The sequence below is a fragment of the Gadus macrocephalus genome, chromosome 23 (genome assembly GCF_031168955.1).
Source record: "Gadus macrocephalus chromosome 23, ASM3116895v1".
In the NCBI taxonomy this organism is placed as follows: domain Eukaryota; kingdom Metazoa; phylum Chordata; class Actinopteri; order Gadiformes; family Gadidae; genus Gadus; species Gadus macrocephalus.
The window spans coordinates 2369032-2386641 of NC_082404.1; the positions used below are offsets into that span (position 1 = coordinate 2369032).

Here is a 17610-nt window from a genome sequence, read left to right on the forward strand (position 1 = left end):
ACGTTCAGCAGTTTAGGTAGCAGAGCGAGGCGAACAAATGTTACCATGGTAACGATAAAAAAAGAGCCAACAAACCTGCTCCTGCCGTTAGGTTATACAGGGACCTGTAGTTTTTCTGTCCTTCGTTGGTATAACTTTGAACACGGAAGAATTATAATAAACTACACTACCCACCATTCACACAGTTACACCATTCATCACAGGGCACACTAGTGTCCAGAGTATATCTTGTATCGCAGGTTGTAGGAGGTTGAACAAAGTAGAACTGATGTATTAAATCGTGATGATAGAAAGAAGATAGTCAGGATTAGGGTTACATACAGTGAGGTTTATGAAAAATAATGGCATTTCAAGGAGACAATCATCTTTTAAACTGGAGAAGACGCAGCAAACGAAAAACACCTGGCCAGAAGGTACGTTTTGAATAAATATGAACTTACAAACATTAACTGTTTAATGAATAAAAAAGGGCTCTTATACTTGCTGTTATGAAATAAACTAATTAAATATATCAAAAATACTTATGAACAGTTTTGCCACTAACCTTGACTATTCCTTCTCATATATTTACTATGAAACAATTGGCAGTATCCAATTTTCTATGCATGAAATAAATCTTTCGTAATTTTCTGACTTTTCGTTATTAACTTTACATCCCTGCTGAATGAGGAATCACAATGAAGTGACCTGAATAAAGTATAAGCTCAAAGTGTAGGCCCCAGGTACTTTTAGGCCCCTTAACTTGGCATGAGTCTGCCTATCTTAGATGTTAAACCCTTTATTCAATTTAAACTATGTTATTATTATTTTCTTTATGCGTGGATATTTTAATGGCTTTTTGTGCCTATGTGGACCGGGCAGTGAAGAGAGTCAGGAAAGGAAGGGAAGGACATGTAGAATAGGACCAAAGCAGGAATCAAACCTGGGACCATACTGGACATATGGCCCACATAGTGAGCGCACTTGTATGTTAAGCCACCCTACTAATTTAATTAACCCTCTCATAGATGCAACTGAAGATGGACGATATTGATGAATGGATGAAGGTGAGAGCTCCCCTTCAAGTTCACATGAGAAACACCTTTGTGTTTGAGTGCCTGTCCTGGTTTTATTGTTAGAGAATATATTTCCCGATGCTTTCCGGTGATATCTGTGATTCTGTCCACCTCCTCAGCGAGTGGAAATGGCCTCCGAGTTTGCGGTGTCAGAGGTGTTGACCTCTGGAGCTAACAGCCGAGCGATGGCTCTGCAAAGCGCCGAGCAGTTACAAGATCACGACGACGCTTACAGCGAAGGTAGGTTCATGGGAAGAATATAAATCACAATGTTGTAAAAATATATGGGGCACGTGGAGGTCAAAGGTCAGATCAGGCCCCTCCTTTGTTGAGTGTTGATGTTCTCCCGTCGTCTCCTGGGGTAACGGTGTTCTTTGTATATTAAGGTACTTGGTGTGCTAGAGTTCTTTGTATATTAATGTACTTGGTGTACTAGAGTTCAGTGTATATAAAGGTACTTGGCGTGCTAGAGTTCTTTGTACATTAAGGTACTTGGCATGCTAGTGGTCTTTGTACATTAGGGTCCTTGGTGTGCTAGAGTGCTTTGTATATTAAGGTACTTGGCGTGCCCCGGTACATGCCATCATGCTAGGTTAACTTGCTAGGTACATCTTGCAGCTCAGGCCCTTCTCAGTGATTGGATGAGCAGTAAGTTACGGCTTGAGCTTGAAATGGACGAGGAAGACGACCCGGCCACGCCCGCTGTTCCCACAGCGGTGCTGCCTGCGTTTATGGACTACAGCAGCTTTGATGGTACGCATTAACCCAACGTTCCAACACAGGCACTATTCTGTTAATCTCACCCAGTGAGTGGGTGCAAGGCCCGAGAGTATGCTGGACCTAAACGCTTCCTGACCACTACTCTGAAGTGTAGTAAGTTTACCATTCCACAGTACCAAAGTTGAATCTTCTCCGTTATTTTGAATCCTCCTCAAAATACGCCAGAGCTGTACAACCACTTGGCTGAGGAGGAGGAGGGCAAGACAGTCAGCAGCTTCCTCCAGGAGCTGATGGACAGAGAGCTTCTGGACCCTGGGACAGCGCAGGATCTGCTGCTGGACTTGGATCCAGCCAGGAGGAGGACCAGGGATCCCAGCGTTACCATGGAAGCGCGCCACAGACAGGCATGTGACCACGCCCATTCAAGAGGCTGTTTCGTTTTCCCAGAGGGCCGCTGTGGTGTTATTTTGAGCTGGAGGTCCGGCTGATTTCATGACCTCAGGTACAGCTTCCAATCAGACAAAGCCAGAGCTGTTTTGACCGATGGATGCCGTTCCAGCCTGTTGTAAACAGTAATGAGGTAATCTAGCAAACATGACCACATTTGTAGAATGAGGCTGCTGTATGGCTACACACTCCATCTCAAAGATTTATGTTTCGTTCTCGTCGGCGACACCTTTGCCAATGAGCAGCCAATTTTTGCCCGAGATACAGACACACGCAGAAACACGCAGACACATTCATCATGCAAATGCAAGGACTTTGGGCGACAGGCTTTAACACTGTCGTGTTCCAACAGCCGGCGATAGATAGAGACCTAACACTTATTTACATGAAGCACTTATTTACTTGGAAAACTTCAAGATCGCCACTTTAACTAACTAACTAACTAACTACCTTATCAAATTACTTGGAAATGGAGTAGAATTACAGAGCGGAGTCAAATTGGGCCCCCTCCATGCTCCTCATCAAACTATTATTTAGCATATGTTATATGTCATATTCTTCCATTCCTATGCATGTACCTCTCTCCACAGCTCTCTCTCCGAGCCTCTCTCTCCCAGCCTCTCTCTCCGAGCCTCTCTCTCCCAGGCTCTCTCTCAGCCTCTCTCTCAGCCTCTCTCTCCCAGCCTCTCTCTCCCAGCCTCTCTCCCAGCCTCTCTCCCAGCCTCTCTCTCCCAGCCTCTCTCTCCCAGCCTCTCTCCCAGCCTCTCTCTCCCAGGCTCTCCCTCCCAGCCTCTCCCTCCCAGCCTCTCCCTCCCAGCCTCTCTCTCCCAGCCTCTCTCCCAGCCTCTCTCTCCCAGGCTCTCCCTCCCAGCCTCTCCCTCCCAGGCTCTCTCTCCCAGGCTCTCTCTCCGAGCCTCTCTCTCCCAGCCTCTCTCTCCCAGCCTCTCTCTCCCAGCCTCTCTCTCTGAGCCTCTCTCTCCGAGCCTCTCTCTCCCAGCCTCTCTCTCCCAGCCTCTCTCTTCAAGCCTCTCTCCCAGCCTCTCTCTCCCAGGCTCTCTCTCACGCTTATTGCCGGTGATTTCGGCGGCTAGGTGCGGGAGACCCGGGCGCGGCGGGACGCGGAGCGCGAGCGGCTGCGGCGTGCGCAGGAGGCGAGGCGGGCGGCCCTGGAGGAGGCGCGGCAGAGGGAGTGCGAGGCGGAGGCCCGCCGGCGGGAGGAGGCGCGGCGCGGCGAGGCCCTGGTGCAGAAGGAGATGGGGAGGCTGCGACGGCAGATGGAGGAGCAGAAGGCCCTGGAGCAGCGGGGGAGGCAGAAGTACGTCTTCACCAGGGTCAGACACGATCTTCTACAGATCACAGCTGCCCTGGAGGGGGGGGCTTTTTACTGCCCCGCTAAATGAAGAGCTCTCTCCTGTGTATTAGGCTTTTATAAAACCAGGTTAAGTTCTGCTTGATAATACGAGAAAAAAAGTTATTTGCCAACTTTTAATGAAATTGCCGTGGAATATACCCAAAAGGCCTTTAAGCGTATTACATAGGGCAAAAGAAAAGCCCTTCCTAAAACAGTTAATTTCCAATTACACCACCACTGCCGACACAGAGAGAAGTCGTCGCTTCGTGAGAGCATCCCGTCACGCAGATCACACTCTTGACCACAGGAGTGCCGCAGCCCAATCAAGTTCAAACACTGTAGTTTACCAGTAAAGTATACAAGTCTACGCAACAATCAGAATAGTTTTGATCCACAATACTCTGAATAACAATGTAGGGAGATCTGCACAGAGGGCTTTCTCAGGTTTAGAAAATGTTTTTCCTTTCATTTCAATCCAATTGGACATGCGTGAAGAGAGCGGGAGCATTAAACTGACTGGCTGGAGATTGAAGGAACACCAGAAAGGTAGCGGCCATGTTTGGAAATTAATTGCTGCCAAGCCGAGGCAAGACACATTCACCTGGAAACACAAACGGAATATCAGGCTGGACTCCCACAGCTGGACCGCTCCATCCCCCCATCCCATCACAGGCTTTAATGAACATCATCAATCCCCTGTGTGGCTCCATCCATCACAGGGCTGGTTCATCAGGCGGTACGTCGATGGGATGGATGGTACCTCTGTTGCTCCTCTGTTTGAGTGGAAAGGCGCTGAGCACGGGGGCCTGTCCTCCAGGGGGCACTGAACCCAGCGCTGTGCAGAGATGATATAACCACATCCCCCCTCACTGCCCGGGGCGCTCCCCTCTGTGAGGAACACTCTCAAATCAAAACCGCTTACAGCCGGAACTCATAAGGTAAAATGATGAAGGAGAGCTGTGTTTCTAACATCTGTGTGTTTCCCAGGGAAAGGGAGAAGCTAGACAGGCAGAAGGCAGCGGTGCTCCCCCCCAGCGCAGGGCCCTCCTTCTCCACCTACCGCCCCCCCGCAGAGCAGAGCCAGTCCAGGCTCCATATACTCAACCTCCAGGTAAGAATTTAAAGGGCCAGTGAGCCACAGCCTCGGCTGAATTCAACACTCAACACTGTCAGTTTAACGAAAGAGGGGGGCGTGTTTAAATTAGACTTAAAACTGGCAAGGGGGGTAGAGGACTTGATGTGGGGTGGAAGGGGATTCCAAAAGTTTGGGCCAGCAACAGAGAATGCCCGGTCACCTTTCGTTTTAAGATGGATACGAAAAAAAAAAAAAAAGCTTATATAATGTTGTATCTGAAATGCGCCACACACCGTAGCATTATACTATACTACCTCGATAAAGGTCTGACGTCATTAAGGGCAACCTGCGTTCAGCAGAGTGGATCGTTCACAGTCTTTTGGGTAGAATGGTGAGAACATAGGATTTTAGCACTTTTTCCTCTTAATTGGGCACTTATTTCAGCAAAGGGGATAAAATGGCACAGATTAACATGTTGAAGATCATATAAGACCAATGTCCATGTTTAAGAACAAAAAACATTGGTTTTGGGTTCACTGCCTCTTTAAAGACCCCCCATATACTTTTTCCAATTACTGTGTGTGCGTGTGTGCGTGTGCATGCATGTGTGCGTGCGGATGCGTTTGTGTGTGTGTGTGTGTGCAGTTTTGTGTCAGGTATTTACCTGTGTGTTGTTCTACTTGTGGTATGTGGAGCAGGTGGATGCTTGCGTTTATGGTGCATGCGCGGGTGTTGATGTGTGTGTGTGTGTTGTAAGTGTGTGTGTTGATGTGTGTGTGTGTTACACGTGCGTGTGTTGATGTGTGTGTGTGCGTGTGTAACATGGCCGTTTGTTGATGTGTGTGTGTGTGTGTAACATGCGCGTGTGTTGATGTGTCTGTGCATAACATGCACAGGTGTTAATGTGTGTGTGTCACATGCACGTGTGTTGATTTGTGTGTGTATAACATGCGCATGTGCTGATGTGTGTGTGTAACATGCGTATGTGTTGATGTGTGTGTGTAACATGCGTATGTGTTGAAGTGTGTGTGTAACATGCGCGTGTGTTGATGTGTGTGTGTGTGTGTAACCACACGGGTCTGGTCAGTGTCTGCAGAGGCCATTCTCCGGGTGGTACTCGGTGGTGCTGGAGCGCAGGCTGCAGCTCGGTAGGGCAGCGGCACTCTGCGACTGGAGGCGGAGCCTGAGGGCGTGGCGGGCTTGGCGCACGCTCGTGTGGGCCGCCCGGGAGCACCGGGAGAGAGAGGCGACAGAGGAGGAGCTGCGGACCGAGCACAGGTACGGAGCAGGAGGAGAAGGAGTAGTAGTAGTGGTGGTGTTGGTGGGGGTGGTGGTGGTGGTCTCTTAATGGGGGAACAGTCATGCTCCCTATCTTCTAACATGACTAATATAAGTGGTGTTTACTACAGGGCCAAATAGGTGGAGCTCCTCCAGCTCCACCTCTCTAGACCAGGTCAAGCTGATGCGTACCAGCTGCCGGGTTAGGGTTATGGTTAAGGGGTTAAGATAGGGTTATTATTAGGTTATTCCTCCGCTGGGCTCCTTTAAGAAATCAGGTCACCAAAGAATGAGACCCCACCGTCTGGCCATCAACCCTAATGTGCCTGGATGAAATGGCCGCCACATAGACCCTTAAGGTGGAAGCGGATAGCTTCCTTTCCAGTAAGGATTGCAAAAAACGCAGTATCATTGGCACTGAGGAACACTCCGGTACCTCTCTCAGAGCCTCACACCGCTTCGCAAATATCTTCCACCTGTTAGCATGAAGGGCCCTGGTGGAGGGAGCCCTTGAGTCTATGAAGGTTTGAACTACCTCCTGGTCACATGCCATTATAAGTGGATCAGGCCCCTCAAGGGCCAAACCCATAGCTGCAGGCACTCTAGTCTGGGGTGCCAGATGTGGCCCCCCAGCTGTGAGAGCAGGTCCCGCCTCTTCGGCAGGCACCAGGTCCACCTCTGCTGTGCCATATTTGCTCCATATTGCCTCTACTACCTCTGGGTGGAGTCGCCACTCCCCCGAGGGAGGTTTCATGCGTGAAAGAAAGTCTGGCACCGTGTTCTGTGGCCCTGGAAGGTGCATAGCCCTGAGGCTGGAAAAGTAAGGGAGAGCCCATGCAAGAAGATGCTGTGCAACCTGTAACGACTGAGCCGACCTTGTGCCCCCTTGGTGGTTCACATTGTAGACAGCTGACTTGTTGTCGCATCGTACCAGAACATGTCTGCCCCTCAAATATGGCAGGAATTTGTGGAGCGCTAAATAAATAGCACGGAGCTCGAGCACATTTATGTGCTGCATCCTGTGCTGGGCACTCCAGAGCCCTCTCACCGCCCTGTGCTGCCACAATACCCCCCAGCCAGAGGGCGAAGCATCCGTCACCACTAAGTCACGCCGTGAGGGGATCAAACCCAGTGTGACACCTTTGGCAAGTTATGCCCTGCACCTCCAGGGTTGTAATGCCAGGAGGCATTGACTGGACACCCTGACCTTCCTGGATCCGTGCAACCTCGGATCTAAGTGGAGGCCATTGGTCCAAACTGGGAACGGCCGCAAGTGGAGGAGGCCCAGTTGCAGTATTGACGTTACTGACGTCAACATTCCCAACAGCCGAACGGAAAGGCTGTACCTTACCATCCTGTCCTCCCGAAAATGCATTGGGTATGGCCTCGACCCGCCGCGGGGATGGGAAGGCAAGCATTTGGACGGAGTCCTGGATTCAGCCAAGAACAGTACGTGTTGGCTGGGTATTAGACAACTCTTGCCATAATTGACTGTAAGACCCAACCTTTCCACATGGCCTAGGAGGGCTGTGGTGTCCTGCTCTGCCTGTTACCAGGTTGGAGCGCAAATAAGCCAATCGTCCAGATAAGGGAGGATTTGCATTCCGGTGGATTGCTTTGGCGCGAGCGCTGCCCGCATGCACCTTGTGGAGATCTGTGGGGCGAGTGATAACCCAAATGGGAGGACCAGGGCCGTTGCACCAAGTCCTGGGCCCCTATACAAGAGGTACTGATGGGCCCCCCTGCGGGGGGGCCTAGTACTATGGGCTGGTAGTTAATTATTATTATTTTATTTATTTTTTGTGGGCCCCCCCTGGGCTGTGGGCCCCTAGAATCGTCATCACCTTTCACCCCTTTACGACGGCCCTGGGGAGGACCCTGTACTGGTAGGCCCGCCCTTCAAATGTGAAGCGCCGGTATGGCCTGTGATGTGGTGCTATTGGGACGTGAAAATATGCATCCTTTAAATTTATTGATGTGAACCAGCTTTGCCGTGCGACGGCCTGGAGCGCTTCATAACATAGTCGTGCATGACTAATAGCAGCCCTTGGAGGACGAATCCGTGGCTCCAACCATGCGGTTGCAGGGCTACCAGAAAAGAGTCACTGGCTAATATTGCTCTTACTCAAGCTTATTTTGTACTCTAAACCTGTATTCGCTACTGCCTCTGGCGGTCAGTAAGAATGAAATAGAACCTTTGTTTACCTTGTGGTCAATTTTACTTGGCAACGGTGAATATAATTCACCGCCGGAAGTTGTGAAGGGCCCATGCAAGTGAACGGAGCGTTCCACCGCATTGAGAAGACCCATGTAATAAAATATTATGTTATTTATAGTGCTGTCAGTTAAACGCGTTATTAACGGCGTTAACGCAAACCAATTTTAACGGCGTTAATTTTTTTATCGCGCGATTAACGCAATTCTTTTATTTTATTTTCTTTGGCTCAAAACCAAGAAGCAGTAGCCTGACTGCTATGTTCAAGGCAGTATGTTTGTATGTTCATCGTTTAATTGCACTATAGGCTTTTTTTTTGTGTCGTCCTGTTTTGATCAGTATATGCCAATGTTGTTATCAATAAAAAAACATTTGCACAAGGCAAGCCGATGCACTTCTCCATGTTGATAAGAGCATTAAAATGAGAAAAATTAATGGGACAAAATAATCAAGGGATATTTAGCATAGAAAAAACATTTGCGCTTAATCGTGATTGCTCCCGATTAATCGTTAGTTAACTATGACATTAACGCGATTAATCGCGATAAAATATTTTAATCACTTGACAGCACTAGTTATTTACATATAGAGCTCCAGTAGTCCGCAAACGGCAACAATCACCTCTCCTCCATGCTGCTGTTCACGCTGGACTGCAGGGAGTGAACGCTGATTGGCTGTTATGTTACGTCCCTCTGGGAAAGAACGCTGATTGGCATTGTGGGAGTGTCGTCTTCAATCCGCAAGCGCCAAAAAGTCGCTGTCTGCCTTTTCTCGGTCAAGAAGGTGCAATGGGACTAAATTTCAATACAGAAATGAAAATAAACTGTCTAACATTTGCTTTACCCGTTTGAAAAGGGCTGAGAAGAAGCAAATGTATTTAATGTCACCCCTTCTCTCTAAATTATTAATCCATAATGGGTAGTCAGTTTCCTAATTACTGATGTATAATTCCATATACATTTTAATATATATACATTAGTTATCAATAGTTAAAATTCCTTACCATGACGTATTTATTTAATAATATTGTCTAGTTATCTTTTTATTTGGGTATTAAGTTAACCATACACAATATATTATCAATCAATACATATATCAATACATCCAATCTATAATATCCATATAAAATTATCTAATTGAACATTCAGTATTATATAAATACCACCATATATATACAAATACATTATTACATATGAACATATACACTATGATAAACACCTCCTTTATCCCTTTACCTCCTGAAAATCATTTCTTTGTATTTCATTTTAAACTGGTTTATGTTCGGACATTGCTTCATCTCCCAACTCAAATTACTCCATAGCCTTACACCACAGATGGAAATACAAAACTTTAAAATTAAATGTTCCCCTTAAATTATAACCAGTAGGTAGGGTTGTAGTTAGGTTAAGGGGTTATGGTTAGGTTTACGGTGGAGCTGGACCTAGAGGTGGAGCTGGACTAGGTAAGCTCCACCCATGGGCTCTGCAGGGAGCAGCCTCTCCTACTAGTACTTGCTGTGAAAGGTGCTGTTGGCCCCCTCTGTAGAACTGGCCGCCCTCGTTATGTTAGAAAACAGCCCAGCAGATGAAATGATCTGCCAATGGGACCATATTGATTGATCTATGATTGATGGATCCAAGTGGGTATGTCAATGGTTGCTCAATATCATTGCTCATACCAAGGTCCTGTAGTGAGGTCACCTATCACCATTGATGCGATCCATCCCCTCCAAGTGCTCTGGTCATATAGATATGTGATGCTACACCTCCAGACACGACCAGCTCGCCGCGGGGGGGGACCGGAGGCGGTTGCTACGGCGATGTTTCAGCACATGGCAGCTGTGGTGGCAGTCGGAGAAGGGTCAGCGAGAGCTCCTGGCTCAGCAGGAGCAGACCCGAAGCAAGATGGCTGCCCTCATCAGCGCCGCGTCCACCGGCAGACTGAGGGGCCCAGAGGCCCCGGCCCAAGGCCTGGGGCCGCCGGGGCCCACCGGGGAGGGGGCCGACCCTCCCGGGGTCCCAGACCGCGTGGGCACTGTCAGACAGGTAAGGTAGCCAAGCCTGCTGACGCACCACTTCCTGGTGCTGGCTTTGGTCCACTGCTGCTGAGTGAATACAACATGAGACCAGGGCCAGGAGGGCATGGCCAAACACTGTCATTCAAACAATTCTAGTGGGTAGCATTTGTTGGAGGAGGACGCTGTACTCCGTCTGGCCTTGTGTTAGTGGGAAATGTTAAGGAGGTTGAAAGAGTTGAGGAGAAGAGCGTTGCTCCTCTGTAGGAACAGAAGATGAAGGTCTCCGTGTGGTGGGAGGCGTCACATGGAGTCAGCCGTTACACTGCTGTGTTCTCACAGCCTCCTGGAGTGGTTCAAATCACTTCATTTCATAGCGATATCGGCTACACACACACACACACGATTCTTTATTACAATACAATTCAATACAAATGTGTCTGTTTGTCTCACTCACTCACTCACTAACTCACTCACTCATTCACTCACTCACACAAACAGAAGAAAACAGACGTCCTCCCACCCGCCCCCTCCTCTGGTCGTCAGGGCGATTCCCCTGCCGTCCCCCCTTTGATGCGACCCCCCCAGCCGTGGCAGGTGACCCGCCGCCACGCCGCCGTCTCTGCGTGTGAACGGCGGCAGGCGCAGCGGAGGAGAGGAGCGGGGGGGGGAGCGGACCAGGGGCCCCGGTCGGAGCCGCGGCACGCCGCCCAGCAGCACACCATCGCCCTGCAGAGGAAGCTCCTCCGGGAGCAGCAGGAGCACATCCTGCTGCTGCAGAAAGAGCACTGCCTGCTGGAGGCCCGGGGAGCGGCGGCCCCGCCCCCCAGCCACGGAGCTCCAGAGCAGAGGTGGGCCCCCGGCGCTGGGGTCAGGGGTTATCCATGTGTGGATGGAGGGACGAACCCCTGAATATCTTTGCAAAACGATGGCCTACTATGTTAACTTAGAAATATGATATTTATTTTCATTATTGTTATCCATCTATATTTTCGACTGGAAATCAGTCAGAAAAATACAAAATACAAATCCCTCCTAGCCCCTGCCGTACCCTGGCGTACCAGCAGGGGAAGGTGGAAACACTGAGGTCAGGTTTGACTGCTGAGGAGAGATGAAGCCCAGCAGGGGATCAGAAAGCCTCACAATGTACCGCCATAAACAGCATGGAATTAGACCAGAACGAGGGGAGGAAGGGTCCTTAGTGCATTGTGATAGGTGTTCACTAGTGCACTGTGATAGTTGATCATGTAGTGCACTGTGAGGTTGATCATGCAGTGCACTGTGATATTTGATCACATAGATGGCTGTGATAGTTGATCATGTAGATGGCTGTGATAGTTATCATGTAGATGGCTGTGATGGTTGATGATGTATTGCACTGTGATAGTTGATCAAGTAGATGGCTGGGATAGTTGATGATGTAGATGGCTGTGATGGTTGATAATGTAGATGGCTGGGATAGTTGATCACGTAGATGACTGTGATAGTTGATGATGTAGATGGCTGTGATAGTTGATCATGTAGATGGCTGTGATGGTTGATCATGTAGATGGCTGTGATGGTTGATGATGTAGATGGCTGTGATGGTTGATCATGTAGATGGCTGTGATGGTTGATCATGTAGATGGCTGTGATGGTTGATCATGTAGATGGCTGTGATGGTTGATCATGTAGATGGCTGTGATGGTTGATCATGTAGATGGCTGTGATGGTTGATCATGTAGATGGCTGTGATGGTTGATCATGTATTGCACTGTGATAGTTGGTCATGTAGATGCAGGAGCGGGAAGGCATACGTAGTGTTGGCTTTGATAATTTATTTTCATTAGATCTCACCAGTAGTCCTGCCACCACCTCCCAATACATATTTCCCTAGAGGCACGGCCACCAAAACCATTATCCTGAGGAATATAAATGCGGGTTAATTACCCCCCCCCCCCCAACTCCATCTAATATGGCGGGTGCCATCTTAGATCCAAGCCCTAAGCAAGGATACCAAGATGGCTGCCTGGAGAATGCAAGCTAACCTGAGAAGCCTGATCTCCTCCTACCTGTAACCGTGTGACCATGTGTTACCCCAAGGGCCCAGGGCCGGACCGGAGACCAGAACAGTTGGGGCCGCACCCCCACCAGGAATGCAGCCAATCAGCAGCGGCCTCTCCTTGACCCTGTTGTCATGGGTCAGTGCGTCATGCCTTAATGTACATATACTCACGCATGCTCACTAACTCATTCACTTGGTCTCTGAGAGATGAAACACATTTGGACCAAACATACATCGACATATTGTGTTCCCGCACACACCTGCAGACCATACAGATGTACCAAACGCAGTACGGACACACACACACACACACACACGTCTATATGCACTCATACACCCTGGTCCCCCAGCACACACACACTAGAAACACAACCTCATATCTCACCGCCCCTGAAGAATGTGATGCTAAGATCTACCATCCTGCTCCTCCTCTGCTCTTTCTCCTCCTCTTCCTCCTCCTCTCCCTCCTCCTCTCCCTCCTCTTCTTACTCTTCCCCCCCTCCTCCTCCTCCTCTCCCCCCTCCTCCTCTTCCTCCTCCTCCTCTTCCTCTTCCTCCTCCTCTTCCTCCTTTTCTTCCACAGCGATGGAGGAGCGCGCCCGGCTGCGCTTGGAGCGGAGGAGGGAGGTGGAGGAGATGAGGAGAAAGAAAGAGGAGGAGAAGCTGGTGAGATGGTGTGGGGGAGAGAGGAGAGGAAATGGGGGAGGAGAGGAAGTGGGAGAGAGAGAGGGGGGGGGGGGGGGAAGGAGGGGGTGGGACAGAGGGGGGGCAGCAGGTGTCTGGACAGCGTGGCCGGGGTCTTAAAGGAATGTGTCCATACGGCCCAGACCGTTCACAGTAATAGCGCTCCTGCATATGGTATATTAAATAAAGGAGGTGGTGGTGCTGGTGGTGGTGGAGGTGGGGGGCGTTGTGAGATTGCTTTCTAGTGAGTTTGTGTGTGTTGAGGTGTGTGCGTTTTCTTTTGCCTTTTCGCTTTTGGAATGAGCCAAACTCTTTTACCTTCAGGCCCAGATGAAAGCGGAGGAGGAGGAGAGGCGGAGGCAGGAGCAGGAGGAGAGACGGGAGGAGGAGAGGAGGAGGAGGGAGGAGAGGAGGCTGCAGCGAGAGGTGGGGATGGAGGCGCTCCACACACACTCAGAGGGAACAAAGTCCCCATGAATACTGAGTGTGAGAGTGTCTGTGTGGTGCATGGTGTTTGTGGTGGGTGTATCCCTGTATCTATATGAATGTGTCCGTGCTGTGTTTGGTCCATCTGTATGGTCTGCAGGTGTGCGCATGAACACAGTATGTGCTGGATGTATGTTTGATGTCCAAGTGTGTTGCATCTCTCAGAGAGAGACAGTGTGTGAGTGATTATGCGTGCGCGTGTATAAAGCATTACTGACTGACCCATGATAACTGTGTGTGTGTGTGTGTGTGTGTGTGTGTGTGTGTGTGTGTGTGTGTGTGTGTGTGTGTGTGTGTGTGTGTGTGTGTGTGTGTGTGTGTGTGTGTGTGTGTGTGTGTGTGTTTCCCCAGAGGGAGGAGCAGCAGCAGCAGCATGTGAGGAGCCAGCAGGCGCTGCAGACGACCGCCCGACACCATCACCAGAGAAGCCTGCTACTCCGGCGAGGGTTGGCGCCGTGGCAACGCCTCCTCCGCCTGAAGCGGGGCCACGAGCAGGTAGACCCCCATCCCCCAGCGCCCGACGGGCCCCCCTGGGGCGTAGAACTGGGCCACCGCTGTCAACAGAAGGGGCCTTTTGTGGTTAAATCCATAGCTATCTTCACATGAAGCGTACCAAACACACTACATTATTAACCATGTCTACACAAGCAGACACACACACACACACACACATACACAGAGACACACATATACACACTTGAACACGCATACAAATGCAGACACACACACACGCACATGTGCGTGCGCACGCACACACACGCACACACACACACACACAATCACGGCCACACATATATATGCACACGCACGCACACACACTCACACACACACACAATGACTAATTGGAGGTAGCAGCACGCCTTCAAATGGAGGCATTGGAGGCTGGAGACGGAGCCTCACACAGACATCCACACACACACACACACACACACACACACACACACACAGACACAGTTTACTGAGCCAATATGAGGAAAGGGCTGTTCTTCTGAATGCAGCCGGCACGTTCAGCCAGGTGGTGCTTTTATGCAACACCTCTATAAGCGCAATTTATTAGTTAACGGTGATAAGGGACTCCAGCTCAGGATTGGTTGTTTAATTAACCATTTATTTGTCTCTGCCAACACACTAGTTCCACAACTGGATGTGGATTAGACAGTTGCCAAGCAAAACATAAAAAAATTCCGGCACACGTGCTTGCTTCTTATGTATCTTCATGTTACCACAATCAAAATAAAGACACACATCTTCTTCATTTTTTACAAGGTTTACACTGCAGCACTTTCTCTAGGGGGCACCCCAATGCACCCCACTTTGCACCTCAGAACGCCCCAATTAGCACCCCAACACGCCCCACTTAGCACCCCAACACGCCCCACTTAGTACCCCAACACGCCCCACTTAGCACCCCAACACGCCCAACTTAGCACCCCAACAGGCCCCACTTAGCACCCCAATACGCCCCACTATGCACCCCAATACGGCCCACCTAGCACCCCAGTACGCCCCACTATGCACCCGAACAGGCCCCACTTAGCACCCCAGTACGCCCCACTTAGCACCCAAACACGCCCTACTCAGAACCCAAACACGCCGCACTTAGCACCCCAATACGCCCCACCTAGCACTAACGAGCCAAACCTGGTCACCTAGGAAGTCCCCTGGATGAGACCACATCTCCAACCACTAGGATTAGCTAGATACACTACGCTGCAAGCTCCACTTACTCCGCTGTAAGCCTGATTATTCCGTTATTTCCTCAGAAATTTCCTCAGAAATCCTGAGGCAGCCAATTCAATGGGTTTGAGTTTCATCATTATCCGTCGCAAATGGAAATTCCAACATAAACATGGCGTTGAAGCTGAGTGCTGCACATCGACCCATCATGTCATGTCATTGGCCCGATCCACTCTGGTCACACCCCTTTCGTGTGCAGTGCACCAATTTGTCCTTCAATTGCGCCAGACTTTTCATGCGTATGTGTGTGTTTGTCAAAGTCACTGTTGGCATCCATCTCTGGTATTAACACTCTCCCCCCCCCAGCTTGCTGTGAGGCACCACAGGGGGCGGGTCCTGTCAACAGGACTCCGAGCCTGGCATCACTGGACCAGGGCCTCCCTGTCTGAGAAACAGGCAGCAGCAGATCAGCTGAACCGACAGCTCCTGCTGCGGCAGGCTGTGGCCTGCTGGAGACGGGTGTGTATACACGCACACCTTAGCTTGAGCTACCACACCAACTACAAGGACCCAGCTCTGTGTAGCTGGTGTGTTAGCACACCTTGAGCTACCACACCAACTACAAGGACCCAGCTCTGTGTAGCTGGTGTGTTAGCACACCTTGAGCTACCACACCAACTACAAGGACCCAGCTCTGTGTAGCTGGTGTGTTAGCACACCTTGAGCTACCACACCAACTACAAGGACCCAGCTCTGTGTAGCTGGTGTGTTAGCACACCTTGAGCTATCAACCCCCCCCCCCCTTCCAGCTGGTGGAGTGCCGGGCGCGGCTGGAGGAGCGCGCCCAGGACCACCACCGCGCCACCGCCCAGCGCCGCGTGCTGCGCGCCCTGCTGGCCCTCCTGACCCGGGAGAGGCTGCTCCAGTGGGACCGGCTGGAGGAGGCCCGGCAGCACAGCAGCAGGTGGGCTCCCCGCGCCGCCTGACCCCCGCCCCAACACTACAACACCCCGCCCCGCCCGAACACTTCACCACCCAGCTGAAGTACATCACAGTAGCAGTACTAGGAATTACATTACAACTAGAACTACTTGTAGAACTATGAAGTACATTACAGTAGTACTATGAAGTACATTACAGTAGCTGTACTATGAAGTACATTACAATAGTACTATGAAGTACATTACAGTAGTAGTATGAAGTACATTACAGTAGGCGTATTTACCATTTAACTGGCAACCCTACTATTAATAAAAAAGAAAATATAGAAAACATAATTAGGTTTTCCCTCCTCTGGAAAGCAGCTCAGTGCAGGGTTACCCCGGGAGGGAGGGGTTCTGACCCCATTAACTCCCTCCATAAGGATTAAGATAATGTATCTGTAGCAGCCGCCGGTCCAGGGAGCGGGGCAGGTTAAGCGTGCGTGGGCCACGCATGATGGGGGCGGCCGTGCAGACACTGGCCAGGACCCTTAAGTGCTCTGATATTCAGCACATCGTTAATAATGTCTGATGTTCCTGAGAACATTACCTGGCCAAGTTCCATTCACTAATACAGGAACTATGTCCATAGAGATTAGAACATCTATTTTCTTTACATTCCTCCACGTGAAGGTGAACTCACAATGAACTTGAATGGTTAAGTTCTCCCGCGGACCCTACAGGAACGCTGTATCCACCGTGCTCCTGACCTGGACACCAGCAATACTAACGTTACCAGACTGATCTCACGCTGGTCCTCTGGATGCCTGAAGCTCACTGGCCTGTCTGTCTACCTGTATCTCCATCTACCTCTGTCTGTCTGTCCCTCCCTCTCCTGTCCGTCTGTCCCTCCCTCTCCTGTCTCTCCTTCTCCTGTCCGTCTGTCTGTCTGTCCCTCCCTCTCCTGTCCGTCTGTCTGTCCCTCCCTCTCCTGTCCGTCTGTCTGTCTGTCCCTCCCTCCCTCCCTCTCCTGTCTGTCCCTCCCTCCCTCTCCTGTCTGTCTGTCCCTCTCCTGTCTGTCTGTCCCTCCCTCTCCTGTCCGTCTGTCCCTCCCTCCCCCCGTCTGTCTGTCCAGGCGTGTGTTGCGGCGCTGTCTCCGGGTGTGGGTCCTCCTCCCCGGCCGGCAGAGGGAGGAGCGGGAGAAGGAGGCACGCAGGGAGCAGCTGAGGAGGAGGGTGGAGGAGGTGCTGCCGGACTTCCGCTGCTCGCCCCTGGGCTCCTTCTGAATCTAACACACACACACCACACACCACACACACACACACACACACACACACACACACACACACACACACACACACACACTCCAGTCCCTCTGACCCGAGACCCGGTCCTCGGAGCAGCAGGTCGTCAGAAGGCTCTCAGAACACGTCTGTATTTTGGTTTTATATTTAGACGGTTGTTTGGGGGGGGGGGCCCTGAAGAAAGGGCAGGAGCCTTTGTGGAGGATGTCCGTTTCATCAGCCCCCCCCCCCCCCAGTGCTGAGCAGGTCTCAGTCCATCTCCGTTCTAACCTCATGACCTGTTCAGGGCCATGACCCCGCCTTCCCGTTAATCCACCCTCCCCAATGTACACCACAACGTA

General features: G+C 50.6%; 1 protein-coding gene across 1 annotated transcript; it reads left to right on the plus strand.

The window, feature by feature from the left end:
* The first annotated feature begins 23 nt into the window (after nucleotides 1-23).
* ccdc191 (coiled-coil domain containing 191) lies at nucleotides 24-17598 on the plus strand. The gene is made up of 17 exons (XM_060045729.1): nucleotides 24-413; nucleotides 1008-1046; nucleotides 1175-1295; nucleotides 1674-1808; nucleotides 2001-2179; nucleotides 3314-3537; nucleotides 4561-4684; nucleotides 5736-5926; nucleotides 9913-10186; nucleotides 10657-11006; nucleotides 12238-12335; nucleotides 12782-12864; nucleotides 13207-13308; nucleotides 13720-13863; nucleotides 15412-15564; nucleotides 15855-16009; nucleotides 17101-17598. The coding sequence occupies exons 1-17, from the start codon at nucleotides 342-344 to the stop codon at nucleotides 17249-17251; spliced, it is 2595 nt and encodes an 864-aa protein (XP_059901712.1). The 5' UTR covers nucleotides 24-341; the 3' UTR covers nucleotides 17252-17598.
* Nucleotides 17599-17610: the final 12 nt, after the last annotated feature.